The sequence below is a fragment of the Sceloporus undulatus genome, chromosome 5 (genome assembly GCF_019175285.1).
Source record: "Sceloporus undulatus isolate JIND9_A2432 ecotype Alabama chromosome 5, SceUnd_v1.1, whole genome shotgun sequence".
In the NCBI taxonomy this organism is placed as follows: Eukaryota; Metazoa; Chordata; class Lepidosauria; order Squamata; family Phrynosomatidae; genus Sceloporus; species Sceloporus undulatus.
This window is the reverse complement of record NC_056526.1, coordinates 63401526-63426821: the sequence shown is the minus strand read 5'-3', so window position 1 is coordinate 63426821 and position 25296 is coordinate 63401526. Positions and strand designations below refer to the sequence as shown.

General features: G+C 39.0%; 1 protein-coding gene across 1 annotated transcript in view; it reads right to left on the bottom strand.

The window, feature by feature from the left end:
- ADAMTS20 (ADAM metallopeptidase with thrombospondin type 1 motif 20) overlaps nt 1–25296 on the bottom strand; it is a 107830-nt gene that overhangs the window by 61659 nt on the left and 20875 nt on the right. Inside the window, exons 4-11 of the mRNA XM_042469932.1 lie at nt 15140–15393; nt 12107–12190; nt 9250–9374; nt 7199–7239; nt 6839–6944; nt 4770–4916; nt 4303–4444; nt 631–735 (exon numbers count right to left, since the gene is read on the bottom strand). Of these exons, the coding sequence (XP_042325866.1) occupies nt 631–735; nt 4303–4444; nt 4770–4916; nt 6839–6944; nt 7199–7239; nt 9250–9374; nt 12107–12190; nt 15140–15393 (1004 nt within the window). The remainder of the gene's footprint in view (nt 1–630; nt 736–4302; nt 4445–4769; nt 4917–6838; nt 6945–7198; nt 7240–9249; nt 9375–12106; nt 12191–15139; nt 15394–25296) is intronic.

Sequence of the window (25296 nt, the reverse complement as noted above, 5' to 3'; positions counted from 1 at the left end):
CCCAGGACTTTAAGATCAGCTATGGCATTCCTTCTCTACAACCTGCCACTAAGGTTCACTAAAATCCACTTGGGCACAAGAGAGAAAATTCTTTCTGAGTGAACAGAAAAGTGAACCACACAGATAAGAGAAACAAAGCTAGAGAGAGGGTTTTTTCTGGGTGTACAGAACAGTTAACTACAGAGATATGAGAAAGAAAACTGCATCTATATTTACATAGCAAATTTCATTCTTGGCTACCACTGAATGATCATCTAATTATTCAGGAATTTTTTATGGTTGGTGAATGAGTTTACAATGTTAACGTTGGAAGGATGAAATGGAAAGGTCTCTATGCTGTAATAATTTTGGGAGAATAATTTTGAGGACAGAATCACTGTATTTGATCATGGTGTGGACTGAGCTTTTATAGCAGTGTTATATCTCTAAGGATACAAGGCACCTTGCAAAGGCTGAGTGTGGAGATTACTGACAAGGTGCATTACGGATAACAGATGGAGAGATAAGCATTATCAGCTATGGAGGGCTTTGAAGGCAAGAACAAAAGATTTGTGCCAGATTCAGGAGTTAACAGGAAGCCACTGTAAGAATCTATGGAATATTATGGTGGAAGTAAAGGTGAAAGCTTACCATTCCATGGCCGCATTCTGTTCCATCAGCCAGTGGCATGTGCTGTGTACGGCAACCCTTATGTATACCTTCTGCACTTGTACACCATAAACGTTTGCATTGTTTCTACCAAACAAACAAGATTTTCTTTGTTATAAAAATAACACTAATCTATCATCAAAAAAACAGAAGCAGGACGACACACTGAAGTACAGGCCAAGTTGGGATTTGGCATGATGAAGGATTCAAAGTCAGGATCATGTAGGCAATCAGTATGCAAAGGGATCTTGTAGTACCTTTGAGACTCACTGAAAGAAAGAAGCTGGTAGCATGAGCTTTCGTAGACTTAAATATACTTCTTCAAGTGCATGAGGTGGAGTGGAGAGTACAGAAATAGACCTATATAAGCTGGTTGTGTGTGAGAATATCAAGTAAATTCAAAATCTTGTGGGTATGGAGATGAAGCGGCAAGTTCGGTTTTAATTATGGTCATTGGGGACAAAAAACTTTATCGCATTTGGCTCCTTCCGTTCCGTTCTGAGCACGGAACGGAAGGAGCAGGGATGAGTGCGGAACAAGTGGGGGACAGATTTTACCGCACGCACCCATCCCTCATTCGTTCCGTTCCCCCTCTCTTCCGTTCTTAATCCGTTCCAGAGGGGGAAATTTTTGAGAACTGTTTTGAACAGTTTTCAAAAAGCGTTCCCTCTGGAACGGAATGAGAAGGGAAGAGAGGGGGAACGGAACGAGTGAGGGACGGGTGTGTGTGGTAAAATCCGTCCCCCACTCATTCCGTTTCCTGCCGGGCAGTTCTCAGAGTGGCCGTAAAGCCCAATGCGATAAAGCTCAAAGTCAGGAGGAAGGATGTTGCTTAAAGCTACAAGGTTTTGAATTGCCATTGACATTCTCACACACAACCGGCTTATATAAGTCTATCTCTGGACTCTCCACATCTCTGCATCTGAGGAAGTATGTTAAAATCAAGGAAAGATTATGATACTAGCTTTTTTCTTTCAGTTAGTCTCAAAGGTGCTGCAAGATCTCTTTGTATATATATTGTACAGTTAAGCATTAGCATCAAAATGCTACCATACTCCATTATATTTGAATGATCCATGCACTTTTAAAATGTGACTTTTGCCTTGAAATATGTACCAACAGTAATTAGGAAAGGTTTCTATATTTTGAAGGAATAAACCACCTTTTAAACACTTTTACACCATTCATTTCTGAAACAATCTTTAAGTATTTTGTCCCTGAGTATTTGTACCCTGACTATGAAAATCATTTGTAGGATGCTCATCCATAAAATCTGCAAACAGCATGTCTGAAGAACCTCATTTGAATTCACCAGAAAAATTACAGTAGAACATTTTGGTCTTTCAGCACTCCAGAAGTTCAGAGAGAACTATTATAGACACTTTTGCAACTTTTCATTCCAGACTGGAAGGAAGGAAAGATCTGTATATTTGATTACCTTTCTTTCTCATAGGTGATTGTAATTAAGCAAAAAAAAAAAAAATCATGAAAGATATTTTGACGACTTTATATTAGATTTTTGTGGCTTTGAAATGTTGTTGCAATTTGTCAAGCACAGTTTAAACATTTCATTTCAAGCAAAAATGTGGAACTTTCTACATAGTTTTGAACAAATTACTTTGACAAACTGTTAAGATGATCATTTAATTTATCTTTTTTGAGACATAACCCTTTCCCATAAATAAATATTAACACATTTTAGTTTACCCTTGCATCATACTTAGCAAATTTTGTTAATATTTATGTCTACCTGTTATGTTCCATGATTCACTAGTTACGATGCCACTCTTCCACTCCAAATAGACAGCAGAGTACTTTTGCTACTACTTCCCCTTGTGGAAAGTTGGAGACAACTGGCTGATTTTTCCATCTTAGGCAAGCTCAATCAAGGCAATGTCATACATGTGGTCATTCTGATAGCTGAAAGTTCTCAAAGTAACTTGTATATCCAGAGTGGTTTTCTTTTTCTGTAGCATCTTACCCTTCCACAGCTTGTTGATATTGCCATGGGTTCAGCCAATCACTATTTCTGGGACAAAGTAGAGGTTTTTAAGAGGGCTTCCTAAATTAGCTGAAGATTGCCTCCTTTGTCCTTACTTCATGCTGTGCCATTGGGAGGAAGTATGTTATTTTAATGTTAATTTACCAAGTTGTATCACTATGAATTTGGCAGTATTGTTATATCACTTTTAAATTCAGCTAATTTTGGTTAACATGACCAACTGGGATCCCACTGTTAAATTGTCCCAGTTCCTTTCTGGAGAGAATTTACACCTAGTGCAATGTATTGCAAAATTTATTGTAAAAGCTGCTCATTTAAGAGATCAATTTATCATACAAAACGGGGTCTCGTGTTATGGAGATGAGGTTTTGTTTTTTTTTAATACCCTTACTGATTTCCTCTACTCTGTTTTAGGTGGTTTGTCTTATTTTAGTCCAATGTATTTTTCACCCTATTTTATTATATCTGCTATAAATATATATATATATAGCTAATACTGGTTTTAACTCTTGACTTTTGATTAATTTTATATGAGTTTTAGATGTGACCAAGTTTTATTTTGGTATGTATTCTGATACTTGGATTTTGTATTTTGCAATTTGTATTGTACATTTCTTGATATGGTCAGCTGACTAATCAATAAACTTGTTGCTGTTGTTGTTATAGCTAATTGGCCTTTTATTCACTGCGCTGTTATATCATTTGGATTTTGCTAATTGGTCTTTTAGTCAGAATTAGTCAGCACAGCATGAGCCACAGTTGGTATGCAAATTCGTAGTTCCTGAGGCATCACATGATGATTTGTCCACCTAGACCTAGGGAAAGCCTCACAGCCATCTGGCAAGAGGACTACTGCTGGGGACATGTCCTTGAGGAACTGGTAAGTGGCTGCCATCAAAGGCTAGCCAATCATACTGGGAGTCTAGCTGAGACAGAATATCTCAAATTGCACTTAAGACATTATTCTGGGCATTGCCAGAAAATTAGCTTTGCTAACTGCTACAGTTTGGTTTAAAGTTAAGCCCATTTTAAAACCCAATTTTGCTTTCTTGTCATTGTTCTGGGCTGGAGAAGAGAGTAATCTAAACTTTAGATTCTGAATAAACAAGTACCATATATACTCAACTGTAAGCTGACTTCATGTATAAGTCGAAGGCAGGTTTTGGGGTCAAAATTATGGATTTTGACATGACCTAGGGGCATGTAAGAAAAGATCTAAAGGATGAAGCAAAGGAAAACAATGCCAAAAAACTTTATTTGCCAGCAAGCATGTTTGTGCTTATCCTAAAGGCTGTATTGGGACAGTGCTTCCAGGACAGATTAGACTCTTGTCTTTCATCAGATGGATAAGTTGACTCAGTTTTGGGGTGTCAATTTTTTGATGAAATTTTGACTAAAATTTCTAGACCTATACATGAGTATATACAGTACTAAGAAAAGCTAATATTACTCTTGGTGTATCTACACAGTTAATCAGGAAAGGCAATGGGGAAAAGAAAAGTCAAATAAGAAACTGTTTTCATCAACTTCTAAAGATTTCATCAGTTACATAAAGAATTGGTACTATGGCATGTTTGGAAGTTTGATGAAGATTTTATTACTATTAGGAACTGTTAACAATATTAAAATGTGTTTCATATTATGTAACTTACCATATACGGACATACTTGTGAGCCAGGACCGAACATAAGCTCACACTGTTCATTTACATCATACAGGGAACCAGGCAACTGTGACTGAAAGTCATAGATTCTTCCATTTGGTATGTCTAGAAGGCATTCTCCATAACCAGTACTGAAACACATTTAAACAAGCAGAATTCCTCTTATAAGGTACCTTGAATATCAACACTTTGTGAATGAATCTGGGAATGTCTATTAATCTGACACAATTTTCTTCGTACAGAGCTATCAGTGAAGCCAATTGTAGTTTTCTCAATTTATAATAAGCTTGACATAAACCATATGTCATACTTTAAAACTGTGGTTATTTTACCATGTATACAGCAATGCTAAAACTTTAGTTTATTTGAAATTTCAGTTTATTTTAAAAAAAATCACAAGATTTTGAAATCAGAGATATGTCATCTAAGAAGCTTATAAACTTGAACTGTACTTACTCTAGAAACTCAGTGATGTATTTCTGGCTGCATTTTGACCAAGTCCATGGACTGGAGTGGTAGTTTAAAGTTGGAGCCATTACATGATATTGATACTTAATTCCAACTTCTTTACATTTAAAGCTATCATCATGTGGAATATTAAACCTACACAGAAAAAAATATCCAAGGAAAAATTATGCATGTTTTGTTTTGTTTGTGTGCCTTCATGTCACCTGTCAGTTTATGGTTACCATATGAATTTCATATTTTTTTTTTCTTAGGCAAGAAATACTCAGGGCAGGTTTACCAGTTGCTTCCTCTGAAATATAGCCTACAGCACATGGTATTTGTTGGTGGTTTCCCACCCAAGTACTAACCCTGCTTTACTTTCAAGATCAGACATAATCTGGTGCCTTTCGGGTATTTAGACCTCTAAAGCTTTACACTGCTTTAACCACCATAGCTCAATTTTAGAATTGTAGTTTGTTGTGACACCTGAGTTCTCTGACTGAGAAGGCAAAATGTCTCACAAAACTACAGTTCTTAGGATTCTATAGCACTGAACTTTGGCAGTTAAAGTGATGTCAAACTGGATTATTTCTGGAGTGTGGATGCACCCTGACACATTACCCAAAGGTAATATTTAGAATAGAACCCATCTAGCTAATTTATAATCTGAACTGATGCTTTTGGAATATGGTACTCAGGTATTTTAGTAGATTTCCATTTCAATTAATTTAAAATGTTAAAGTTTAGCACTGTACTATACGAACATGAATAGCAGATTTTAGCCCAGTAACCACTGATAAATTCCTATGCAAATGTTATGATTTATTCTAAGATCTAGAATTTTTTTTAGGATCCATGTTATCTTCCTGAAGACAGGTGAAAACATTCCAACATACTTTTTGTAAATGACGTTTGTATATGGAAAGTGATTTTAGTAGTGCAGTGTGCTGTTTTTAATGGATTTTTTTAATTCTGCAGATACTTTAATGAAATTTTAACAATAATTATTCTTTTTACTGTTATCTGTATTAATTTCTATAAGCCACCTTGAGTCCCAAAACGCTGAGGAAAAGCCAGAAAACAAACAAATAAATAAATAACATGTAAGTTTGCTTTCTTTATTAAAGGTAGAGGTTTCCTCTTTGAGAAGGTTGTCATGTCTGACTGTGGAGTGCAATGCTCATCTCCATTACTAAGCCAAAGAGCCATTATTGTCAGAGACAACTCTATGATTATGTAGCCAGCATGACTTCATGGAACACTGTTACCATCCCACTTATTTATTTACTTGCACTTTTACATGCTTTCGAATTGCTAGGTTGGCAGAAGCTGGGACTAGTGACAGGAGCTCACTCCATCACACGACACTTGGGCCTCAAAATGCCAACCTTGCAAGCATCAGAATCAGCATCTTACCTACTGAGCCACCACAACCGTACTTGCTTTATTACTCTAAAAAAAATCTTCACAAGGGGTGGGGCAGAATGACTGGGAAAAAACAGTTGATGTTTAAGGCCCCTCCAGCACATGCTGCACCAAGTGTAAATCAGTCTCTCGTATGTTTATTTCAGACTGTCTTTATTACTCTAAAGTAAACATATGAGAGACTGATTTACAGATGGATCAGCATGTGCAGGAGGAGGCTAAACATCAACTCTTTCTTCTCCACAGTTATTTTGCCCACCTCCCATGAAGAAAAAAAAAGGCAAAAAAGTTCATTTAGAGCAAATTTTTCACGGGTTTACTTTGGAGTAAAAATTTAAAAAATCCTTAGCTGCATTTAATATAGTGGATAGTTCAAGAGACGGTGTTACAATACAAATTTGGAACCCTGAGAGTTACGCTGCCAGCCTCAGTATCTCATTCATTTGTGGCAATACTGACATATTCAGCAAGTCTTTTGTAAGTATTCACAACAATATTTCACTCTGAGCACTCCACACTGTTACTGTGGAAACAGAGCACTTACAAATTCATACTTTTATTCTAATCAAGAAGATATCTGCACTGCAAAAGCTACTTTTGTGCCCTTATGTAAGACAACTGAAAGACTCATTTGGTAGAAAAGAGATACTTACACATGCCCAAGTTCATGAGCTATTGTAAATGCAGCACTTAATCCATTTTCTTCACTAATAGAACAGCTGCGCAATGGGTCACACATTGTGCCTAATTCAGCCAAACCTAGAAAATTGAATTTTTATCTAAATGTGGAAGATATTATACATCAGTAGTGTTCTCTAAACAAATACTCATATACATATGTTCCCCAGATATATATAATAAAAATGTAGCTAAATGCTTTTCTCCAAAAGGTCAGTACACAAATTTTTACAGAACAAGATAAATTACCTGATTTATTTATTTAGATTTTAAAAGCCCAATATAAAATTGAAATACAATATTAATACCATCATAGTCTTGTTACTTTAACTTACCTAAGGTGTCACATTTCTCTCTAGCTCTGCAGATATCTTCCCTTAAAGAAACAAAAAGTCTTCAGTTAAAGAGCTACTTCTCTAAAAAACAACAGCAAATAATAATAATAATAATAATAATAATAATAATAATAATAATAAATAATCCCAGGCAACTTGCACATAATTTGCTATAGTAAAAAATCATAACTAACTAAATCTTAGAATTGGACAGGGCCAAAAAGACCACCTAGTTCAACCCCCTGCCATGCAGAAATACAAAACTAAAGCACTCCTGTATGCTGGCCTTCCAACCTCTATTAAAAACTTCCAAAGAAACAGGTCCATCCCTCCACCTCTTGAGGCAGTCTATTCTACAACAAAACAGTTCTTATAGTAAAGAGTTGCTTCCTAATGTCTTGTAATATGAGTCCACTGGTTGGTCTCTGGAGCAGCAGAAAACAAACTTTCTCCATTTTCTAGATGACATCTCTTCGGCTATTTAAAGACAGTTGTCATGTCACCTCTCAGTCTTTGCTTCTACAATCTAAACAAACCCAGCTCCCTAAGTCTTTCCTCATAAGGCTTGGTTTCCAGACCTTTGATCATCTTGGCTACCCTTCTCTGAACATGTACCACCTTACAATTCTTTTATAATTTTTTAATTAACTCATTTGGGGTCTTAGGAATTTCAAGGCTTTTAAAATGCATGCAAGGCATAGATCCATAATTCTACTCCATTTTCCGCATATTGTCATCTTCCTTCTACAATGCAAAGTTATATCTGCAGCTAACACAGTACACTGAAATTAGGATGGCCACAGGAAAAGGAGACAGAGTTCCAGGACCATCAGCAGTTGTAAGGGAGAGAGAATTTCAGTAGCTGTGGCTTGCTATGAACATAAACCCTGTCCTCTTCTTCATGTGACTACCCTACTTAAAACCAGGCTGTTCAGCTGTGATCTTAAATATATTTTCATTACATCAATGACTCTTCATTCCAATAGAGGCTGTGGCATGGGTCCTCACTAATACAGTGGGCCACTGTATAGCTGGCTTATCATCTTAGAGTTAAGAAAATCATGAAATCAAGCATTTGTTCAATAAATCCTCTCTGTTCTCAATAAATTTCCTCATTCCTCTTTATCTTTAGTAATTGACATATCTGACCACATTAACCCTGGTTAATAATGAGGCTTGAATAATAGAATGTTAGAGTTGGAAATGACAATTCAAGGACAATCTAGTCCAACCCCCCACCACGCAAGAATCCACAACTAGAGCACTCCTGAGAAATGGCCACCCAGTCTCTTGTTTAAAGACCTCCAAAGGTCCAATCTCTATAAACTCAACCACAGCAATAATGTGTTGAGTACATTTCTGGAACAGACATGGTGCAAAAACACCAATCCAAGGTGCAGAACCTCATGGATCCAAGGGAATTTTACATGGAATTCAACCAAAACTACACTCCAATTATGAGTCACATCATTAGAGGGTGAAAGTCTGATCCATGATTCTCTTGATCTCATCCACTCAAGCAAAGGATGCCACCAAGTCTATCAACTAACAGAGTATTCCCCTGGTCCACATAGACTGAACCAAAACATTTGTCTACATTAGGCCCTGCAGTGGCAAAAAAAAACAGGGATCTGACACCAGGGATCCTAGTGATCCTTTTTCCCTCCATTCTCTGGGACTCTAGAGAGGGACACCTTTCCTCCCTCCTTCCAGGAATACCTCACAGGCAGACCTGGTTAGATGGAAGAGTGGAAGATTGCAAGATGGGTGTAGTAATTGTTCTGGGCAAGGAAGAAAAGGAATGGGCCACTCTGGGAAGCCAAGAAGCCACTGAGCCCATTCCCAAGCAGGAGCTTCTCCTTCTGCTGCTATCCTGGGAAAACCCAAGAGCAGGTCCAGCAGTTCCCTCACCACTCCCACAGGGCTCCTGAAGGTTTTAAAACTTTGTGGTTCCCTCCCTTCCCTTTTACAGCCTAATGGAGGTCCTGTGGTCTCTCTGTATTCTAATGTTATCAGACAACAAAGAGAAATTATGTTGAATGATCTCATACCTGGTGATGAGAACTGCAGTGTCATGGTGAGAAGGATGACTATCATCTAAAATGTTTTGGGTTTGTTGCCATAAACAGAAATTGCGAAGAGTAGTAGCTGCATTAAAACTGATAGCTGGTCCTTCCTTTACAAATGTGAACAAGGCAAAACAGAGAAGAAACATTAATTGTTTTTATAATATACAGTAGAGTAAAACTTGTTCTGTACACTATATCCCAATGGCATCTGTCTTTATGAACCCTCAGATAAAAAGATTACCATATTTAGTACATCAACATACATAATATATTGTACAGTGGGACCTCAGTATCCACGAACTTGCCATCCATAGCTTTGACATCCACAGATGGCAAGCCCATGTTGTCCCCAATGGCAGCCTGTGCACATGGCTGTGCCGCCATTAGGGACAGCTGGCATTCTCCCCAGTGGCAGTTTGGTAGCATGCACGCACTGCCATAGGGGATGACATGGGCTTCAGGTTCTGTGGATTTTGGTATCCATGGGGGGGGGGGGAGGATTCCAGAACAGCTGCCTCGTGGATACAGAGATTCCACTGTACATACACTTGTTGTTGTGTGCTTTCAAGTCATTTCTAGCTTATGGTGACCCCAAGGCAAACCTATCACAAGGTCACCCATTGGGTTTCCATAAGCAAGGAAATTGAACTTTGACCTCCAGGGTACAAGACCTATGTTCAACACCACTACATAATGCTGGCTTTCACATACATGTGTTTGTACTGTGGGCCTTCAAGTTGTTATGGTGACCCTAAGGTGAATATATCATGGACTTCTATTAGCAAGATTTGTTTAGAGGTGTCCCATTGCCTTCCCTTGAGGCTGAGAACATGTGACTTGCCCAAGGTCACCCAGTGGGTTTCATAGCTGAGCTGGGAATCGAACTTTGGTCTCCAGAGTTGTAGTCCAACACTCAAACCACTATGTCACGCTGACTCTCTTTTCACATACATATTATGTGTCTCATACATAATACACAGAGATTGAGAGTGTGTATGGATACAACTCAAATTCTGGATGGCATTCCTGGATAAGTGAGCTACATTCCATGAAAGTTCATGCACTAATCAATCAGATAGAGAAGAACCAATGACTTTACTGAATGTCACAACACTTATGTAAATCCCACTGAACAAATGGATCTATTTGAGTTGGGACTAGTAACTTGATTTTAGGCTTCAGGCTTAGATCCTCTTTGAATGTGGTAGTAAAGTTAAGCTTCACAATCATAATTACACTGGAGATCTAGTAACATTTACACTAGGGAAACACAACAGCTTCCAACTGGGCCATATATGAGGGAGTTCTCCCAGCACACTCCACAGCCAATCAATGGCCATTTGGTTTGAGAAAATATCTATATCCCAGTGATGGAGAACCTTTTAGAGACTGAGTGCCAAACTGCAACCCAAAACCCATTTATTTATCCGCAAAGTGCCGTGTCCCTCTGGATTTCTAGTGACAAACTCTAGTGAACTCTGTGTTGGGATGATGGTGCATGTGCCCACAGAGAGGGCTCTGAGTGCCACTTCTGTCACGTGTGCCATAGGTTCGCCACTACTGCTATATCCAGTGCAATCTTGCTGACAATGCACACATGAGGCAGGGAACAATTGTGTAACAAGGTACTGGATATCTCATTGTGCAATGTCTAGAGAAGGATCTGTGCTTCAAAAAATGACTTGTGTACATAAGCACAAGTCTCACTGAGAGGATTCTAGCCTTTATCTTTAAGGTGTCACAGGATTCTGATGTTTTTGCGGCAAGAAGCTAACACAGGTACCCCTTTCAAAATGTTTAAATTATGACTCCGGAAAGTCTGTCCAATTAACTGATCACAAAAATTGGTTAACAGGTTCAGGACTGAACTTGGCTGGAATATTATGTTAACTATTGATTGAAATGATCACTTCAGACAGTACAAACATATCCCAAATTCACATCAAGCAGTATGAACATATCTAAACATTTGAACCAACTTCTGAAAAATAGCTGTAACATTACTTTTGTATTAGAAGTATATTTATTCATTTGTTAATTTGATTTATTTCCCATCTTTCTCTCTGTGCAGGATCCAAGGCAGGCTTGGATTTTGTATAGTGGCTTTGGATCCTAAAGGCGGGATACAGACCGCCAGAAAGAGGTGGCCGGGAGCCGCCTCTCTTTTCCGCGTAACTGCGCTGCAGCAACCAAATTGCGCGGTGTGGCTAGGCAGAAAGAAAAGGAGCACTGAAAAGTGGCTCCTTTTAGCAATGCCGCAAACTGCCTGTGGCGGCGCGAGCATGCCGCTGCCGCACACGCCCATCTGGACAGTGTGCAGCAGTGACATCACAGCTGTGCATGCCGTGTTTACAGCGCCGCACAGCTGTGATGTCCTGGTGACGCCCTAGGGTTGTGGGGCATCTGGAAACGGCACCCCAAGGCAACCCTAGCACATCGCCAGGATGTGCTAAAGGGCCCATTTGTACAGGGCCAAAGTGAGTTAGAGTAAGTACAATTTCAAGGATTCACAATTATCAATTTTAAAAAGTCTAGTTGCAACAGAGCAACTCCTTCTGATATAGGAAATGAACCTCTGAACCAGCAACAGGAATTCAACACCCAAACAGGTGGTGATCACCCCATCATTTAGGGGTATAGCCACATCCCCCAAGTCAGACCATGAGCCAGCCTGAAGATCCAGCCTTCAGGGTGGTCCAAGATCTCCAAGATTGTATAAAGTATTCACGCACACACATCCCTTGATGAATGTTTATGAGTCCATAACCAATTAATTAGAACTGATTTTCTGAAGTATTAACATAATTATGTGTTAAAAATAATATTTCAATTTCCTTACCTGTTCATTGTGAACTACAATTAATTTTACAATTATTATATTTATTTGATTTCCTATACTTGCATCTTTGTAGATTGTTGCAACCTGAATAAACAAAAACAAACATATTATTATGCTATTATATGTTGTCTTTATTTTCTATAGAAAGAGAAAATCAATGTTATCCTGAATCACAAAATTTTATATTTGCATTCCTCTATGTAAAAAAAAATGTTCTAGTGCTGTATTGAAAATATAATATGAATGAATACTGTTCCAATAATTACTGCTTCTTACTACTTAAGAATTACTGAGACTTGGATTAGCTGCAGAATCCAACAAACTGCTTCTAAACAATAATTCTCTGGGATGAGGTTGGGCTATTTGTGGCATAACAGATGTTGCTGGACTTCAGTTTTCATCATCTCCAAGGATGATGGTAGTTGGAATCCTAAAATCTAGTGGGTACACATGTTCTGATATAATGAATGAGTGGGCTATATTGCAGCCCACTTGATTATTAACATTTAAGACAAATGTATTTTCACAATGCAGACTGCGAACATATGCATATTTTACCAGCAGAAAGCCACAGTGAACACAAAGGTCCCTGGGGCAAAATAGACAGGCCGGAAGGAGCGGCCAGAAGCCGTTCCCAACCTGATCGCCCTGGTGCCACAGTGAACAAATGCTGTGGCCCCATGGATGCCTCCTGACGTGGTCCCAAATTGACTGCAGCAATGAGTGGAAAAAATTCGCTCCTTTTGGGGCCGGTTTTGGGTCACCTTAGGCAGGCCCGGCACGGCCCTGGGGCAGCTTCTGGGCATCCTCATAATTTATTTCTGATTTGTGGCAACTCAAACATGAGACAGTAAAGGGAGTTTCTTAGCAAGATTTGTTCTTCCTCTGAGGCTGAGAGTATGACTTGGCCAAGACCACCCAGTGGGTTGCCATGGCTGAGTAGGGATTAGAACCCTGTTCTCCAGAAACATAGTCCAATGCTGAAACCACTTCACCATGTTGTCACTCAGTATCTGAACTACTGTTTAATTTATTCTTTTATTCAATGAATTTACATAAGTTTACTATTTATTAAGCCTATCTGCATAATGGTTGGCAACTCAAAATCCCCAGGTAGTTCAACTTAAAACTTCATATTAAAAAAGTATTAAATCAAATAGAAATGTTGAAAATAATACAAATAAAATCAGTTTAAAATATTCAATAATCAGTACAAAATGAGAGCAGCAAAAATAATTACTGAGAAAAGAAAAGAAGGCCTATATGTTTTCCAGCACATATTTGAAAATGATCACTTGTTCTGCCTTTCTAATATTCTGGGGAGAACAGTTCCATAGGATGGGTGCTCCCAATGAAAAGGGTCATATTTGTGCTATTAGTATATTCGTTGTGGGATCAATAAGACCTCCATTTAAGATATCAGTGGTCAACTTGGATAGATGAACAGTAGAGAAAAGGATCTATTAGATAACCTGGGGGAAAATATTTAGGCTTTCCTATGACATCAACTACTAGATGCTTCCCACAGTGAATAATACCTTGAAAAGGATGGGGGGAGAGGGTGGCATATGATGTAGCAGGGGGGAAAAGATGCTATCATTTCCGAAGCCTAAATGAGCCCTGAGCCCTCATCTTTATTTTTAATATTTTTGAGCATTGCTCTTACTTTTTTTCTTTTTTCTGCTAAGGATAGTTTGATTGTTCCTTGCATATATTTGGCTTTAAGTGCATCAGTCACTGCTCATTTAGTACTGTACAAGCAACTATTCCCTAGTACCTCCTGCATAATTACTAGTCTGGTTGGAAATTAAATTAAATACTGGGTTGATATTTATGTCCATAAAATTAAATGCTGGGTTGATATTTCTTCTTATACATATTCATGAATTAAGTGTGTCTGTTTCTTAAAATGTCTGTATTTGCATGTACAATTCTATTTTTGTTTAATATTGCACACATTTAATGTAACAGTGTGCATATTAGCATTGTAGTTGCTTGGATAAATGCATGGAAGCCATGGCAGTTAGGTGTTCAGTGTACCAACAGCTCTGTACTGTCTAAATCTGTCTACAAACAATAGCCTCCGTCCCCTCAGCATAGTATAAATGCCCCCATGTTGACATATCACTCACTCATCCATCCAGCCAACTGACTGGAAAGGCCCAATTCCAGCCTGCATGGCCATTCCGTGCTTCAAAGCAAGAAGACTGGAGAAACATCTGGCTACTTCCCGATAGCCAGACACACGATGATTAGAAAGGGTAACCCCAGCGGACCTTACGACTGATGTTATCATTATGCATCTGGCCATGGGATTTGGGTACAAGACACTTCTTTGATCATGCCTTCTCACAATGAAGCACAGAATGGCCATGCAAAGAGGCTTCAGTTAGGGGTGGTGAATTTGGGCACTGCACAGGGAGGATGTTCTTGTAAAAGAATATCCACATTTGAAATGAAATTTACATGTGCAGATGTATCTAACTGAATTCTAGCCATGATGTCAAAATTGACAGATCTTTCAAAATGGACATTTGTAACATTATTGGAACCACAATATTAGAGTCTCTAGTTACTTTGCACCATGTCCACTATATCTCTTGCTTTGAAAAAGCCATTAGATCCTTGATGCACACTGGGCTGATTTCTCCCTGCCATTTTCCTCCCAGCTTGGAAAAGAAATAATGAAATTCCCTAAACTCTGGGGTGCACTGCAACATTTCTTCTGAGTACAGCTAGTTATGCAGTATGGGAAGCTGCAACTTGGGGAAACAAACATACAAACAAACAAATGTAAAGTACTGTGGTCTTATACTTTTACATTTATTTGGATTGTCGCCATAATTTTGAAGGCTGCACTCTGGGTGGTAAAAAACAACAACATTATTTCAAACAATGAAAGGTACACAGGAATAGCTCTTTTAGCTATCTGATTCCTCTATATTGAAATTGGTTACTCTATACTGAAAGGGATCCTTTCATGAAAGTCAAGTGTATACTGAAATACATATACTGTAACATAGGTTTACTTACTATTGACATTAATGTTAGTACATAATGCTGTAAGTTCCGTCCATGGTGCTGAACCATTCTAGCATCAGCTGTAACCATCACCTCTACATATCTTGGATAGGATAGGAAACGTTTCCTCCGGGAATGTGGATTGCTTCTGTCTATGGACAGGTTTTTAGAAGCATATTCTACAACTGTATGCTCCTGAAGGATATTTATAGTTTTCATTAAGCTGCTCTCATATGGAAATGGTAAAGTGCTTTTCTTTGGGTCTTCTGAAAGATAAAATGAAAAATTAACATGTGCACATACAGTTTACAAGACACCATAATTCTAAACATATTTTTGAAGCCAGCTCAGAGTTTAAGGGATTGTATAAACTGCAAGAAACTTGGCTTAAAGAATGCACATGTGGTTGCTCATACTCTGACTGAAACAACCCATGATAACTCATCTCTCCTATCCATAGGGTTTAGCCTGAAGGGAAGTTTTTAAAAAGTTGCTTGCTTTATAGCAACCTACTTTCAAACTCAAGCAGGTGTTCTCTTTTCTTCTGCCAACATTCATGTGAATCATGAGCACACAGACATGCAGTTCTCAGTCTCCAGCTGTTTTGTGTGGTTTGGGAATCAGGTGAGTTTTAAAGAAAAAGATAGAACTTTCCTGCATACCTTAGCTAATCTAGAGCATCTGTTCCCAAACTTCAACCTTCAGACGTAGCTGGATTACAACTCCCAGAATCCCTGACCATTGTTTATGACAATCATAACTTTTGAGAGCTGAAACTGACCAATATCTTGGGATCAAAGTCTGGGAATCACTGATCTAAAAGAACCTGTCCAACCCTGCTTAAATTTGTAAGCAGAACAAGTTACATTTGTACAATTGTTTAGAGGAAAAGCAAGCAAGGAGACATAAGACAAAGGTGTATAACATTATTCATGCTATGGACCAAGTGGATTGGGAGAAGTTTTTATCCCTCTCTCATAATTGTAGAGGTTCATGCCATCCACTGAACCTGAATGCTGGAAGACAAGTTGAGTCTCACTTGTACAAAATGCTTGGGACTAGAAATGTTTTGGATTTTTGGGGTGGTTTTTTTTTTGGGGGGGGGGGTATTATTTTGGCACAACTGTAGTTGCATATACATACATAATGTGATATCTTGCAGAGGAGACCAAAATCTAAACACAACATACACATAGCCTGAAGGTAATTTTATACAATACTTTAAATAATTTTGTGCATGATGCAAAGTTTGTGTACACTGAACTGTCAGAAAGCAAAAGCAGCACTGTCTCAGCCACCCATGAAAAAAGTTTTGGTTTTTGGAATATTTTGGATTTCAGAATTCGAAATAAAGGAACTTCAGGTCCAGAACACACTGCAGGAATAATCCAGTCTGAGACTATTTTAACTGCCTTGGCTCAAATGCGAGGGAATTCTGGGAACTGTGGTTTTGTGAGATATTTTGTCTTCTCTGTCAGAGAACTCTGGAACCAAAACTAACTACAATTCCCAGGGCACTAGGCCAGGGCAATTAAAGCAGTCTCAGAATGGATTATTTCTATAGTGTGTTTTGAACTTCAATCTGTAAAGGAAAGTACCAATTGATTCAATGCATAGACAAAATGGAATTCACTGCTACAAGATGCCAGTTTTTGCTATGAACATTTTACTAATAGAGGAACAAACAGAAAATAACTTAGCACAATTCTCTCAAAATACTATCCAGGACAACTACAGTCCTGCCCCAAGGAGAACAAAAACATTACAAATGTAAAACAAAAACACACCATCATTCCACCAAACTAATCTGTACTCATAGATATATCTATGTCTGTCATTCTGTAGAAAAGAGGTGGAGAATATGTAGTCAGATGCATATTTCTGATTTCTAATTCCCAATAGCCCAAGCCAATTCTGGACAATGGAGGAAGCAATAGTCATTAATATCTGCCTTTATGCAGTGGTGGACTATGAGTCCCGATTAACTAGTGCTGAATTCTAGCAGGATGGAAGCCTTGGGAGTGAGTGGTTCCCTTGTCTAGAAGATAGGTAGGCTATCCATTCTAAATGTGATTGAACTCTTTCTGAAGGATAAAGTTCTCAGGCTGGAGGCTCTCCTCAATCCATCTGCATCACTGGATATGCAAATGACTTCATTGCTTAAAGTGCCATTTATCAACTTTGGCAGGTACAAAAGTTGTAACGACTTTTGAACAGGGATATCTTAGCTGTAGTCCAGATACTGGTAGCCTCAAACCTGGACTATTGCAAAGCTACCTTAAGGTAGGTCTGGGAACCGCAGCTGGTGCAGAAAACTTCAGTTAGACTCGAAGTGGGACCACCTACTGGCTGCCTGTTTGGTACTGGGGAAGGTTTAAAGTTTTATTGGGCCCGAACAGATAGGCCAAAATAAAGCTGCTTTAGGTCACTTTGTAGGTATGCTATTTAAGTGATGCATGTGTCCTAAGAGGCCAGAAGCCACGCCAAAGCCACGCAGAGCGCAGCTTTGGCACAACTTATGGCCTTTTAAGATGCATGTGTCATTTAAACAGCATACCTCCAATGTGACTTGAAGCAGCTTTATTTTGGCCTGACTGTTTGGACCCATTGTTAGTTTATAAAGGCCTAAAAAACTTGGTACCCAGTTACCTAGGAGACAGTCTTCGCCCATGTAGAAACATTCAGATTTTGATATTACTATCTAGAGATGACAACCACATGCTTATGATGTCTGCTCAGCACACAGATTAACATGTAAATCACTTTCTCTCAACCAGTTTTCACCCAGTATATATATCCCACTCACTTCCATACCAGCATTCTCTGGAGATGCCAGCCACAGATGCTGGCGAAACGTCAGGCATAAACTCTTCCAGAACATGGCCACATAGCCGGAAACCCCCCTCCCCCAAACTTATCTTTCATTACAGTTTCAATATGTTCCATCTATTTAGTTTTTGATGTATATTAAATGCTAGCTAAATACTAGTTTAAGGTAGCTTCTCCCCATTTAGTTAAACCTGACATACTTTCTTTGAAATTCAGAATGTATTTGTGTACATTTTATTTTTTACTGATACAGAAGATTTTCACATGACATCGTTATATCGTTCCTTTATCATCCCAAAGTGTAGTGGAATCGTCTTAACAGATAGACGATTCCAAAAGATTTTCACATGAGGCTGTTAGTGTTCTAAAATCGTTGATATATCAGAATTCAGCAATAAATGATTACAAAATGATTTCAAAACAGTTACATTCACACACTGGACACAGCAATGATTTAAGAACAATTTAGCAATGATTTCAAAACACTTACAGCCTCATGTGAAAATCTTTTGGAATCGTCTGTCTGTTAAGACGATTCCACTACACCTTGGGACGACAAAGGAACGATATAACGATGCTGTGTGAAAATCTTCACAGACTGCTCTGAATTCTGACTTTTAAGCTTATCGCAAGGAGCTCCAGGAACACTATTGGAACAGGATGAAAGGGGGCATGATGGAAATGGAATGGGGTTATTACCCATTTTACTGCATGTCGAAACACCACCAACACCGCCAGAAGTCCCTGTTCCATTCCAAAACCATTCCCCAGTGTCCGATTTTCAGGAACGCTTCTGAACAGGGGACTTCTGGTGTCATTGGCAACGTTCCAGCATGCACTAAAATGCGTAATAATCCTGTTCCGTTCCCATCATGCCTCCTTTCATCCTGTCCCAGTAGCATTCCTGGATCCCTGTGCGATAAGATCCTCTAATTGGTATAAAAATATTTGTAAAAACAAACTTGAGATTCACAGTTTCCCTGGCTCTTCAGTACTCAACATGGATATTAGTTTAAACACGTCATTACATTCATACATGTTGCTACTCAAGCCCTCCTGCCACTTGAGGTGTATTGCATCCCAGAGGGTTCATGGGATCACACACACACACATCTCTTCCACATATTTAAGCATACATCCAGCTCCTCATGCTGTCATGCTGGAAGAAGAGGTGCTTGCCTCTTCACAACATGATTCAGCAGAGCTGGTAGCACTTCCTGACCTTCCCATACCAAGGAGGAAGAGGTGGAAGTGAGAGCAATGACACTCTTCCACTGTGCTAGAAAAGGAGGAGGCAGCCTCTTATCACCTTTTACAGGCTCTGACACAACTCTTTCTTCAAAGCTTGAGGGTTCTTGGAGCCACGGTACCATGGAAAAGATGACATGATCTATGCCATGGAACAGAAAAGATACAGATGCTTGGCACATGAGATTTTTTCACTTTACTCCTCCTGTAATGCCATGGCTCCAGAGGTACATAGAATCAGGCATTCAAGAAACAGAGGGTTCTGGGGTATCCACACTTACACTTACACTTTGAGATGACCCCCCCCCCCCGCCCATCACTAGATTTCACAGCAGGACCAGTCCTGCCCACAGTGAATTATTGAACTATTTAAGCTGTCTCTGCCACAGATATCTCACTGGATCATGGCCAATTATTTCAAGATGTTGGGAAAGGCCTCTAACCTGAGTGAATTCTTCCTGATATTCTTCAACCAATTATTAGGATTCTGAATACTAGCAAAAAATAAGCCTTAAAATTGCTAGCTTGTCTGAAAGCCCTCCTGTAACACTTCTGCTTTTCAGTGGATAAAACAACTCTGAAACTTGGCATGCATTATATAATACATGCATGATAGAGGATGGAAAGTGTTATTCCAGTAACCATTGCTTACAAATCCATATGGCAACACCTGTGTGTGAAGACAGCAACCCTTAAAACAGGCCTCTTCTATGCTGGCTGATATTCAGCTAGCCAGTGTGTCTCTTCAAGTATATAATACTGATAGAATATTTTCCACTACCTTTCTTTCCCTTTGGTTTCAGATCCTTAGCAGTATACAGCTTCCTGGTGCTCTTATATCCATTATCATTAGTTACTGCATTGCTGTTCACTTTAGGCTTTTTAAGGGCTCCTTTCAAAGGCTTTGTTATGCAGAGTAAACTGCTCAAAAGGCAGTTTTTTTCTGTGTGTGTGAGTACGTGTAAAACAGAATTATTAGCTACAATAATAGGGAACTATAGTTTTGGTTAATAAATACAAGTTAAATCATTTTTAATAAAACATAGGAATAAGATTAAGGACATACATTGCAAATATTTCACATTTAACATTGCAAAACTGCCTTCCCAGCCTTACTAAAAGTGTATTTGATCAATTTCCCACCACTTTCCCACATAAAGGTCAGTGATGAATGTGTCTAGGAAATCAGAGGAATTCGAAGATGAAATAGTAGTCTTCTTTTAGAAAGATAAGACTTAATCTTGCTTTTAAAAAATGAAGACAGCTGATCGCAAGAAGCCAGATTTAAAAATCACAAAGTTAAACAGTGCGCCTGCATCATATGCAGCCACCTTTTACGCAGCTTTCAGCTTATGCTGAAAGCCACATGACGGAAGTTGCAATGACACACGCACCACGCCACATGTCATGCACAAGCCCCATTATTTTCAATGGGGCTCGAGCATACATGCTATTTGCCTTATGCAGAGGAGTCCAGAACAGACCACCGTGTAAGGCAAGGGCGCACTGTACTAGTTGCCTTCTTAAGCCAAAGACAGCATGCCATTTGGCCATGCACACACTGCTCAGCCTTAACAACCTGACACATGCGGCACTTCTGTCGCCCAAACATCATCAAATGGGGCAGAAGCATCACCAGTGTGATCATGCCACAGGTGCTTCTAAAGTGGAACGGAAGCTTTATCGCTATGGAATCACCATAGAATTGTCAGGGAAGCAGCCCTTTTCTTATTAATGGATTAATCCATTAATAATAAGAAAAGGGCTTCTCTGATGCTTCCATGGTGATAACTCTTCCCTTTCACTTTAGAGGTTCCAGGCATGATCACATTGGTGATGCTTCCACCCCATTTTGATGACATTTGGGCGACGGAAACACAACGTTTGGAGCTCCGTGTGATAAACCCCATAGCTTCTACAGGAAAACAGGATCTTATTTATAAACTGCTTATTTTTCTTAACAGGGCTTTGCTTACATCACACTGCTGATGTTCCTCCTCTTCTCTCCACTAAGCCAACAAATACATGTTTAGTTACCTAATTTTCCTTTTTAAGAGGTGTCCATTTTCACTTTTTAAAAACTAATTTATATTACTTCTGAATATCTTGGCATTTTGACTTTGCTTTCAAAATGATCAGCACAGACCAACCAAATTCATTATTAGGCTTGGCAATCCTTATTTCTGAATATTGCATACAATACTTAAATATTATCATAAGAAAAAAAAGCTTGATACAGTGTCTTGAATACAGGACTAGGACAGCCCTGGAAACGCACTGGGTGATCTTGGGCAAGTCACACTCTCTCAGCCTAAAAAGGAAGGAAATGAATGACAAAGCCCCTCTGAGCAAACATTACCGAGAAAACCCTATTGATAGGTTCACTTTGACTATTGCCACACAACAACAACAAATCATCAGCTCCACCAGTATAATTTCACTGACAGCAGGGGTAAAGGCAGTAGTGACATTGAAATGGCAAACCAAAGGCAGCAAAAAGTAAAAAGGAGGCTGTAATGGTGATTGGGGAAGGATACTGCCAGCTCTGTCCTGATTATTCCTTGAATGGGTGTCCATTGAGCTGAGGAAGTATGAAAGAGCTGTCTTGGATGATTGCTTCTCTTACAGTACATACTACCTTGATTCTCTGGATCACATTGGAAACTAGGCATTCAAAGGACAGGAGGCATAAGGTCTGCCGCCTCCACCATCACCACTGCTACCACCACCTCTGCCTCTATCTTGCATGGACCCACTGAATGTGCAACTGCAAATATAACAAACCATTACATTAGCATAAGGGCCAAGCAGGATCCTGGTCACAAGCCATTGTTTTCATTAATATACTTTTATACTGAAATCATTGTATGCTTCCTTATCTCAATGACATTTTTGTCCAGCAATTGGTTTAAGAACAAGGCAAACACAGTATGACAGCTTGCTGGGGAGAAAGCACAGTTCCAGAGAAGACACCAGCCAGGGCTCAGTGAGTTGCCTGGGAAACTAGAAGGCAGTGTGCTGAATAGCAATCTCATCATGGTGTGCTTTTACACCCAAATGTGCACTCACACATACACACAGCAGCAGGTGTCAGATATATGGCACATGCTTGTCCTGTCAAGGATCTGTTTCTGGAAGATAAAACCAGCTAGTTGGAGTCAAGAGCTTGCCCAGGGGACAAAAGAGAAAATTTTGTGTTAGACGTTATAATCATTCAAGCCATTGTATTCCCCATCACCATGTACAGATGTGAGAGCTGGGCAATGAAGAAAGCAGATAGGAAGAAAATCAACTCATTTGAGATGTGGTGCTGGAAAAGAGTACTGAAGATACCATGTATGGCCAAAAAGACAAATAAATGGATCCTTGAACAGATCAAGACTGAACTTTCCCTGAACCTGGGGAGATGACCAAGTTACCATACTTTGGACACATCATGAGAAGGCATGACTCACTAGAAAAGACAATAATGCTAGGAAAAATAGAAAGTAGTAGAAAGAGAGGAAGATTGCATGCCAGATTGACTCAATCAGGGAAGTTACCGAACTGAATTTGCAGGACCTAAGCAGAGCAGTGGAGGATATGGGCTCTTGGAGATGTCTCATACACAAGATCACCACAAGTCGGGGTCAACTTGAGGGCAGTTCCCACACAAACCAAAGTACCAAAGCCCAGAAGACAAGGCTTGCAAGACATTTTGTGTCCAGAGAGCCAAATGTCCCTCTGGACCCCAGTAAATTAGCAGTTCTTCCCAGCAACAGTAAACATTAATCTACCAATATTGGAAGTTCAGCTTCCTGAGTGATCTTCCTATAACTTTGGATAGCTTGGCAGCAGTTAACAGGCAGCACCCTGGGATGCTTCTTTTGTTGTTCATAACAACCACATGGACTTTCCATAGATGGTACAGTCCTGTCACTCACATCTTCATACGCTGGGGTGGGTGGGTTGAAATTTTCATTGATTTGGTCTATACATTTTACATGCATTGTTGCGTTAAAGGAGCATAACATATTAATCTAGAGATGAAAGCAAACCTGCAAAGCAAAGTCTTCCCTCTCTACTGTACTGTTCTCTCAGCACTGAAATACAAACTGGGGTGGGGGGAGGGTGCATGTGGGTGGGTGTGCATAGATAGATAGCAAATATAGCTATGAATGAATGTGCCTGCTCAATACAAAAGCCCACTTTCTGTTACAGAGCTTGATCATATAATTTCCAAAGTCAGAAGCTACTGAAAAGCATAAAACAACAACAAATTGCAAAGTGGACAGAAGGGGGCACCAAAGGACAGTGAAGTTGATGGGATAAAGTTGAATGACACCATCAATGAAATGGAAAAAGTCCACGAGTTTAGATTCATCATTACATCAATTCTATGCATTTTGAACTGTAATAGTCACATAGATGACGCAGCTTCCAAAAACTGAAATGAAGCATATGTAGTTAGACTCGCCATTTCTCAAGCACAGCAGTTTAACTGTATCACAATTGTTTTAAGGTGCCACAGGGGAATAATAGGACATTTGATTCATGTATGCATTTACAAATAAATCCTCACACTTTAAATAACTGCTGGCTGGTATACAGGAAAATACACTATTTGGGGGGCAAGAAATCCAATGAAAATACAGCACTTTATGTGCACAAGCATAAGTATGCAAATTGTATTTTTTCTAATTAGCCTCTTCTTTTTTTCAAGATTCGGGATTTTTAAAAGAGCTGAAATGAAAAGAATGCATATAATTCATATTTTGTGTAAGTATTTTTAAATATCTAAAATATTTTATGCCAAGAAAGCTCACATTCTGAAGTTAAAGGAGATTATGTGATTAAATAAGTATATTCAGATTTCCTATTTTGTCATAAACTGATTCAGGAAGGGACAGAGAAATGGCTGAGTTCCCCCTTGCTCCTTTCTATGTCTGTCTGTCTCCTGCTTCAGCCTTTCCCCATAGCTCAGGCTCTTAAGTGAACAGCTACTGAGGGAAGGCAGAGACACACACAGAGAGAGATTTGTCATGGTCTATGTGTGAAAATCATTTGTATATTTGATCATTTTTTCGGGATGCACACACTTTTATCATTATTGGGATGGACGCACATTTGGTCCCGACATGTAAAAACTATTTGCACGCAAGTGCAGATTGATCTCGGATTCTGCACAGGATAACAGTGCTTTGTGTGTGAAAACCATTTGCACAATTAATAATGGGTTCTTGCCATTTTAAATTTCCATTTTTTTCCCTGTGTGATAAACTCCTATGTGTGGCTCTACCTTCAGCAACTTCCCTCCCCTGCCCAGCACGTATCCAAGCAGCTCATGGGGTGGAAGAACAAGAAGCAAGCTTGATTCCTCAGCATCTTATGTACACATGTATGCAGAAAGCAAAAATATTGTAATATGAGTGTGCACATTTACTTATTTCTGCCTTCTCACCAAATCTGAAGACCTTTGATGAGCAACTTTAAATAAATATTTGATGCACTTCGGGGTTTAAAATCTTTAATTAAGTCTTGTTTATCCATGAAAACAAAAGGTATTTAAATAGAGTTGATGGTAAAGAAAGGGTTAAAAAAAAACTACTGCTCTAGATAATGGTGCTTCTCTTTCCAAAAGTAAGGGCAACATATGAACCAAAAATCTCTTTTAAAAATACCATTAGTGAGATCTGAACAACCCTTTTCTTTATACTGTGATATAATCTTGCACATGAAGAATGGTAGAAAATTAGCAAAATTGGCTTCCAACACACTAAAAACAAAATACTAAAATATGTTCCCAAACAAACTGCTTGCCTCTGCTCTCTCTCTTTTCCCCCATCCCCTCTAGAAAATACTTTTATTTAAAAGACAACTAACTGCATTCTGCATCAATCACACTTGCCTGAATATTCTTAATCTGTATGCAAGCCTTACACTGAGTACTTGGCATACATTTTTAAAAATGTATGTGATCTAGCTAAAGGAAATGCTGCCCAGAGAGGATATGTGAAACAAACAAAACACTTATTCACCTCTCCTGCTATTTCCACTGTTATAAATCTATCATTTCACGCTAAAAAAATCTTATCCAGTTTCTATTCAACCTC